Below are 8,554 nucleotides of genomic sequence, written 5' to 3'. Positions count from 1 at the left end.
TAGTGTAGCGATTTATATGTGATAGGAGTCATGAGTAAGAATGTAATAAACTTATGGAGTGTTTAGTATCTATAGATGGTGTTTTGGATGTATTTCAAAAAAAGAAAATCTGTAGGGCACAATTTTAAATACATTTGTAATGACGTTTGACGTGTTTTTAATGATTATATAAATTTTGCTTTAATATTCTTTTGTCTTACATGACCCGACCCGACCAGCTATGAGGCCATGTGTAGTCATAAAGCCCCTTGTGGGGCGTTATGCGACAAGTTGCGAAACGCGTAAAAGAGGGGCTTTATGGGGCTTTATATCACAAGAGGGTGTAGTGGTAAGTGGGTTATATAACCTCTTCAATTATACATACATATGTATGTATATATATGTGTGTGTGAGTTGGGAAGAATGGTCACGCCGCTATTGTCATCGCGGCTTCACCCTTTTTCATCCCATAGCGCCGCCCATAGCAGTGTTCCGCGGCGCTATGGAGCGCTATCCTGGAATCTCCCGTGATATGTCGTCCCATTACACAAGACCTGAACTGGTTTTTTTTATATAACTAGAGGCTTAAAATCTTTAAAAATAGTGTGCACCGCCAGCATAAAATTTCTGGGTCGATCCCCATTTACCACACTACTGATGAAAGAGGTTGTGTCTACTGTGTATTGGTTTATCTAGTCTTTCACCTCCTTCACGTCCCATAAGGGGTAGTCTAATACACACAGAAAATATATAGTATACAAGTGAAACCTATAGTGCACTTAAATAAAATAATCAGAATATATCAATAGTAATATTTCTATAAAATCATCAGAATTTCCCTTGCGAGACTCCATGATCGGATTTCATTTTGATAACTCAATTTAAAAGTGTGACCAATTTTAGACCGATATCATTTTCAATAGCTACTCTTGTCACAAAATACAAGTTTTTATAAAAGATTCCGTTTCTAGAAACTTCCTGTACGGTCTTAACCTCCTATCCACGCATAAAATCACTCTTCTTCTGCAGCACGTAACCACCCAGAGTAGTAACAACCAGCGGAGATATGGCTACCTACCGCCTTCTCACCACGCGCGCCACCGCAACAACTCTTTTCAGTAACCGTTTTCTTCCTGTTCGCTCCGTCTCTGCTGCCATTTCCACTCGACGGAGCTTCAATACTCATTGCGATCACGCGAATGTTTATGACAGCGATTTCCTCTCAGGTGAGCTCTATTTTTTCTCTAGATTCTTCGTGTGAAGTTTTGGATCCGTTGATTTAGATGTATATGAAGTAATTCATGCACTAGTTGTTCTGTTTTTGTTGTTATATCGTAGCTGTGTTCGAAATATCATGTTTCACTAGTTCGCGTAGTGTTTAATCGGTACAGATCTAGGTGTTAATGTTTATTTCTACGTGATTGCGGTTAGATTCTTCGTTTGAAGTTTTGAATCTGTGTATTTTGATGTATTACTAGTTCTTCAACCAGTAGTTGTTATGTTTTCTATATTATATCGTTGTTGTGTTCGACATATGTATTTCACTATTTCGTGTACAGAGTGTTTAAATTAACGTTTCAGATCTAGCTGTTGATGATTTGTTCTATGTGATTGCGGTTAGACTCTTCGTTTGATGTTTTGAATCTGTGTGTTTTGATGTATTACTAGTGTTTGACATATCGTATTTTACTAATTACTAGCTCGAGTAGTGTTTAATTAACTTTTCAGATGTTGCTGTTGATGATTTGTTCTATGTGATTGCGGTTATATCCTTTGTTTGAAGTTTTGAATATGTGGATTTAGATGTATTAGAGTTCTTCATACACTGTTTGTTATGATTCTCTTATTACTCATTAATGTATATTCATTTCTGTTTTGTTAATGATTTGTTTTACGTGATTGCAATTAAATTATTCCTTTGAAGTTTCGAATCTGAGGATTTAGATGTATTTTGAGTTATTCATCCATTAATCGTTCTGTTTCTCTATTATATCGTTGTTCTACTCCACATATCACATTTCAAGTCCTGTTAAATCATTTTAGTTTTGTTAATAATTTGTTCTTGTGATTGCTACTCGATTATTCGTTTGAAGTTTTGAATATGTGTATTTTGATGTATTTAAAGTTCTTCATCCACTAAAGGTTCGGATTATCTATTATATCTTTATTGTGTTTGACAGATCGTATTTCGCTTACTATTTATTTAATCATTTCAGTTTTGTTACTGAACTATTCTACGACTAGAGTCTTCGTTTAAAGTTTTAATCCGTGGATTTAGATGTATTTTGGAGCTCTTCGTCTACTAATTGTTAAGTTTCATTTAACGAATTGGGTTGTATTAGACATATCGTATAGGCGTTACTGTTTAAGCGTTTCAGTTTTGCTAATGATTCGTTCTACGTGATTGCGACTAATTCTTCGTTTGAAATCTGGAATCTGTGGATTTTAATGTATTTGGAGTTCTTCATCCACAATTATTGTGTTTCTATTAACGAAATCATTGTTGTATACTTGCATTAGACATATTGTATGTTACAGCTTAAAATGCTTCAGTTATGTTAACCATTTATTCTACATTCTCACAGCAATTTCTATATATCCTCCCTTTGTTTGGCAACAATGAATCGTATTGCTGATGAGTTCTTGTTGCTTTCATACGTAGTTAATTAGCATCTTACCGCAACAATGAATTCATACCTGTATTCTGATGAGACGTGTTTTGCTTTTATACTCATTTGGTCTGTATCATCGTCTTGAATGTGTTAAAAGTGTTTTTTTTTTTTTTTTTTTTTGGAAGGAGACTTTCTCTGTACAAGACCGAATTGGTCTCCGGGGTCATGTCAAAGACATTCCCCCGTCAGCCCCGCTCTTACGGACGCGATGTTCGATCGGGCCCCAGCCGTTGCGCAAGCTGACTTCGGCCCGGAAACCATACTGCCCCCACACGAGAGACTCGCTGGGGTAACAGCTGGGTAAAACCAGGTTGCCTTCAGGACCGCACCATGCCTCGGTAGGAACGATCCATCATTGGGACTCCCACCCCCCGTATGCCGCAGTCGGGAGTCGAACCGGCGACCTCCAAGGAGGAAGCCGGCCCAACTTAACCCAAGTGGGGATACCCAACTGGGCTAGGAGGCGGGATATAGATAGTGATTTTTAATTGTTATAGAAAAATTATATAATTAGGTTAATAAGTATTTTGTTAGATATTTTTATTTGTTAGCGTGTCCTAGTTTGTTAGTCTCCAATTGTTAAGTGTTCATCCACATGTAATCTTTGAGCTAATAAATATATTTTCGGTTATCTCTTGAATGTTTATGAAACAACCTCTAATGTCATGTGTTGCATTATGATCATAGACTTGTTTGATCGGGTTAAACCAGTGAGAAGCATGAGCCAGATCTACAACATGGCAGAATCTGGTGGGGGAGAATTAGGAGAAAGGAAGGGATGGGGAGCGAAGGAAAACGGAGAGTATCTCAGTCTCAGGTTCGACATGCCAGGCTTGGACAAAGACAACGTCAAGATCTTGGTAGAGCAGGACACTTTGATCATCAAAGCAGAATCGGAGAATGAATCTGAGGACGAGGAGGAAGAAGAGCTACCACACGCATACTTTGGCCGATTAAACCTGCCAGTGGATTTGTATAAACTGAAAGAGATCCAAGCCGAGATGAAGAATGGTGTGCTAAAAGTTCTGGTTCCGAAGGTGAAACCAGAAGAGAGGAATGATGTGTGGGAGGTTGAAGTAAAGTGAACATTTCATATGCGCAATTTAGAGCTGATTGGAGGTCGTGATGATGGACATTAGAGAGGAAGAGTTTACTTTGCAAATAATCCAGATTTATGAGTAAATCTTAAGTTAGAAAATGTGATGAATTTTCTATCTTAAAGTGAACTTCTATGATGCAGTAGATATATGATTAGAGTAATAGCTACATATGGTGAATGCTGAATATTCATCACCTTGCACAGTTGCACATTTATATATACTCTAATTTATAACATTTCTATGCAATGTTACTTGTACATTTGGCTTTGATGTTGTTTTATGTTATTGTTTGTTGTAAGGTCTGCTTAGGAAGTGGGACAGTGGTTGGTGAAAAAAACCATGCGTTGATACCATGGTGACTCACTTATCAATAAGGGTGTGAGTCTCAAATTTTACCACCACACTCACAAGTTTCTAGAAATAGATTGAGAGAGAATACATAGAGAGAGAGAGAGAGAAAGTAGCAGGGAGAGGTAACAGACGGCAGTCAGGTGGTTTCAACCTCCGACAACGACAGAGATATGGTCGCATCCTTCACCTCCGACGCCTACAGTCTGAAATTCGGAAGATATTCAAGACTTCGATTTGTTCGAGCTCTGAGATACCAAATTAGATGGTTAGTCATCACTCATCCATCATTTTCATTACCTCTATATGCAGTTCATCATATTCATGTTCGTTGTGATGATTAATTCAACATCATATTCATGTTTGTTGTGATGATTAATTCAAGTTTTTTGTTCTGGTGTGGTGGTGCATAATACTGTTCCTATTGTAAGATTAGGGTTTATGAGGACAAGGAATAATTAGTGAAAATATGTAAACACACCAAAGCTTAGAACAAATATTGAATAACGCTTTGGATTCACTTATGAATTTTGTCTATTAAGATTTGAATTTGATGCGTTGTTTATAAATTGTCCAATAAATATGTTTTAACATTAAATTTATTATAAACAAAAATGGTTTGTTAGTTTTAATTTATATTTAATAAGCTTTGTCTATGCTAAAAGAGTGATTACATTACATAAATAGTTATCTATGAGCAATATGTCCATTTGGAAAATTGTATTGAGTATATTAATGAACAATAACATTGTTGCTTTCTTAAAATTTAATTTTTTATATATACCTTAACCATCTTAGTCCTTTGGTTTTGACTTGCTTTCCAAAGTCTTTACACTCACTAAAAGTTCTCTGTTGCAGCAGGAGACACCATTTTTGTAGTTAGACTTGCAGTTGCTGGTGTTGCATCTGCAGGGACGTATGGAATCCAAGTTTGGAGTGCATTTAAGGCTAGACCAGTCACACCTGTAGTTCACAATTTTTTTCATGGCAGTTTTCAACCTCAAAAAAAGGAGGAACGGAGTAAGAAGTCTTCAATTATGCTACTTCGTACACTGACTCACCGCCACAATCAAGTAGTAAATCCTTAAGGTTTTGACCAACATGACCTTAGAATATAATAACCACTTTTCATATACGCATAGATCTCGTACCACTTAGCCTAATTTTTATGTATTTAGTATAGTAAAGGGGCTGCACAATTTGGCTTCAAAAATATGTTGGATCTCCATGGTTCGTAGCCTAATTTAAAGGGTTGTTTCGATAGGTGTAGGTACAAGAATGTTTGAGACATATATGGCTACAGGATGTATTAGGCGTAATTCCAAATTTGCATAAATGAAAAATAGCCGACCAGATTCTAAACACGATACGCATCAGGGGGACGATGACAGATTCGAGGGTCCACCCGGTTTCCAAAACACGTTACAACAAATTATAAACGTTATTAGCTGTTTGTATATTAACCGAGAGATAGGGAACTTATGAACTAGCGAAACAGTGTATTTGATTCGAATGTTTTATGTTTATCATCTATACTTTTAAACTTCTAATACAATATGTTCCATTTTTGCAGTATAACAGGTTTTAACAAGCCGGCTGAATTTTTTGGCAGCTTGCAGGCGACATTACCCGGGTCACATTGCCTCTTGGAATTTCACCAGCTTGCAAGTAAAATTTTATTCGCAACGGGTCAGATTGCATATGGTAGCGTAGATATATTCGCAACAAGTTACTTTTAGTAGTTGTAGCATAGTGCTAATATATTATTGTATAATACGAGACACAGTTATTTTGCAACCTGGAATACTACAGTTAGCAATCAACAAACTCATGAAAGGCTTAAACTCATTTAAGCCTTTAGTAGGCGTCAAGGGAGGTAAGTAGGGCTGTTCATTTTTATCCGAAACCCGAAACCCGACCCGAAGTTGAAGCCACCCGAACCCGAAGTAGAGAATACCCGAAAAACCCAAACCCGAATAACCCGAACCCGACCAACCCGAACCTTAAATGGGTTGGTAATCGGGTCACTTTTTCCCAACCAAAAACCCGGAAAACCCGACCCGAAAAACCCGATATCTGAAACCCGAAAAAAACCCCGAACATTTAATGTCTTTTTTCGGTAGATGTGTTTTGGTTTAGAGTTTTTGGTATCTAAAACATTATGTTTTAGGACATCTAATGTCATATTGTCAAATATTGTTTTAATGTTGATAATATTTTTTAAGTAGAATGATGAATTTTAATTATATACTGAAAAAAAAAAAAACATTTTTTTTAACATTACATCTAAACCCGAAAACTGAACAACCTGACCCGAACTAGCCCGAACCCGAATAACCCGAACCCGATCGACCCGAGTTTTAATTGGTTTGGTTAGCAGGTCACTTTTTCCTAGACAGAACCCCGAAAAACCCGAAACCCGAGAAAAAAACCCGAAGAACACCCTAGAGGTAAGCTCTTTAATAACATTAGGATCTACATAACACGAACATATATGTTCTGATTATACTTTGCATATGTTCTCGAGTAACATTAGACCTTTATGGCTATAGATCTTTCTTTAGTTACGTACTCCCTTGTACGTAACACATAGCCCAAACTAATATCAATTTCTAATGCGGCTCTAGCCATACTGTTTAAAAGGGTTGCTGACATACAACCACAGAAATCAGGATGCAGCCGATTTCATCGAGGGCAAGATACTGAAAACTGGCCAACTGCTGGATTCAAAGCAAAATATTGTTAGGTGATGTTGGATCATGCACATAATATAGGCAAGCCAACTAAGGAGAAAAAGGCCATATACGTGGTCTTTTTGTTGGCTATCCGGAAACTTTGGAATAGAAGAAATGAGAAAGTTCAAAGAGTGCTCCTATGGACGGATGGGGTCAAATGTGTTGTTGTAACTTTGTTCAAGTAATCTTTTGTTTTTTTGTTATTTTTTAGTCTTGGGGTTTGTTTGTTGGCTTAGCTGCTTGCTAAGTCCAGTTTTTTGTTGTTCGCTACATACTGAATTACTATTTCAGATAACGCATTTGTCACGTTAGTTTTTTTATGGTTTTAGCCCCCGTCGCAACGCGGGGGGTGCTAATGCTAGTTGCACACTATTTTGGGTGGATATTCATCACCCACAATGACCAAGAAGGTTAGGAAATTTAAAAATAATATTCTATCAATTTAAAGTTATAAAATAATATAATTATATATCTTTTACTACTTTTTTAAAACAAACTTGCGGTGCGGGATAGATTTTTAGAGCATCACCAATAGAGGTGTTTTTTGGTGGTATTTTTTGGTGCTAATGTGATACCTGCCCAACCAATAAGAGCATTTCTCTCTCTTGACCCACTCACATACACAAAAAAACATTATTTCTCTGTTATCTCTCCTCTCTCCTACATCACACTCACATAACTTTATTCCCTCCAATTTTTCTTATTTTTTTCCACATACATAACTACATTCTCTCTCCTGCACCTCACACCCTCTCTCCTCCACCTCACTTTCTCTCTCTCTCTAAAAACACCAAAAAATATGTCGATGCTCTTAGATTTTAAAATATGTTCTTGCAAGATTCACACACATCACGCGTTGATGTGGGGTAGGATTTGACTTATTGTTGGTCAACATGGTTGTTTAGGTGATTTTATCTATAATAAGATTAAGATCACAGTTGTCATAATTTATCATGTGAAAATCTACATCTGGTTAGCATAGACTAAAAGCGAATACATACATTTTATTTACAGGTATTTTGATAAAAAGAGGCACGTGAGTTTGTATAGAGTATTCTAGTCAATACAAAACAACAGTTTTTTTTCTCCTCTAATTCGTCTCCGTTTTATAAACGTTAATAACTCTTTCATACAACATTATTTTTTTTTTATAAAAATTGCACAAAAAATGAGCGTTTTTTATCTTTAAAACGAGTATACTATTGCTATGTTTATAATTTTTTTTTTGAAAACCCAGATGCGTAAAACGCAAAAGACAAAAAGCATAAAAATGATTTTTTTCTTTCTAAAACGCAATTGACAAAAAACACAAATAAATGTATTGTTTCTAAAACGCAATAGACAAAAAACACAAAAGAAATGTGTTATTTCTAAAACGCAATGGCTGAAAAACACAAAGAAAATGTCTTTTTTTGTAAAACGCAATGGCCTAAAAACACAAAGAAATGTCTTATTTGTAAAACACAATGGCTAGAAAACACAAATAAATGTCTTTTTTTCTAAAACGCAATGAGTAGAAAACACAAAAAAATGTCTTTTTTTCTAAAACGTAATGACCAGAAAACACAAAAAATGTCTTTTTTTTTTTAAAACGCAATGGCCTGAAAACACAAATAATGTTTTTTTTTCTAAAACGCAATGGACTAGAAACATATAAAATGTGTTTTACCTAAAATGCAGTGGACTAAAAACACAATAAAATGTATTGTTTCTAAAACGC

At 36.0% G+C, this 8,554-nt stretch overlaps 1 protein-coding gene and 1 long non-coding RNA gene across 5 annotated transcripts; both read left to right on the top strand.

Annotated features, from left to right (window-relative positions):
* The first annotated feature begins 947 nt into the window (after positions 1-947).
* LOC110899714 (23.6 kDa heat shock protein, mitochondrial) lies at positions 948-3,953 on the top strand. The gene is made up of 2 exons (XM_022146609.2): positions 948-1,205; positions 3,339-3,953. The coding sequence occupies exons 1-2, from the start codon at positions 1,046-1,048 to the stop codon at positions 3,734-3,736; spliced, it is 558 nt and encodes a 185-aa protein (XP_022002301.1). The 5' UTR covers positions 948-1,045; the 3' UTR covers positions 3,737-3,953.
* A 16-nt stretch (positions 3,954-3,969) lies between these two features.
* LOC110899715 lies at positions 3,970-7,152 on the top strand. Of its 4 annotated transcripts, none has more exons than XR_004876264.1 (4): positions 3,970-4,367; positions 4,961-5,188; positions 5,673-5,975; positions 6,550-7,152. It is a non-coding gene; the product is annotated as an uncharacterized LOC110899715 (long non-coding RNA). The 4 variants fall into 4 exon arrangements; XR_004876265.1 differs by having other exon boundaries at positions 3,971-4,367; positions 4,961-5,119; positions 5,712-5,975; XR_002570479.2 differs by having other exon boundaries at positions 3,971-4,367; positions 4,958-5,119.
* The last annotated feature ends 1,402 nt before the right edge of the window (positions 7,153-8,554 follow it).

The sequence above is a fragment of the Helianthus annuus genome, chromosome 13, assembly GCF_002127325.2.
Source record: "Helianthus annuus cultivar XRQ/B chromosome 13, HanXRQr2.0-SUNRISE, whole genome shotgun sequence".
Taxonomy (NCBI): Eukaryota; Viridiplantae; Streptophyta; class Magnoliopsida; order Asterales; family Asteraceae; genus Helianthus; species Helianthus annuus.
The sequence above is the reverse complement of the archived record's forward strand: the minus strand, read 5'-3'. Positions and strand labels throughout refer to the sequence as shown.

Excerpts from the sequence above, each read along its gene's own strand:
- LOC110899714 (XM_022146609.2), top strand. The coding sequence starts at position 1,046 with ATGGCTACCTACCGCCTTCTCACCACGCGCGCCACCGCAACAACTCTT. Across the intron at positions 1,206-3,338 it reads TGACAGCGATTTCCTCTCAG|ACTTGTTTGATCGGGTTAAA; the intron begins GTGAGCTCTATT and ends TTATGATCATAG.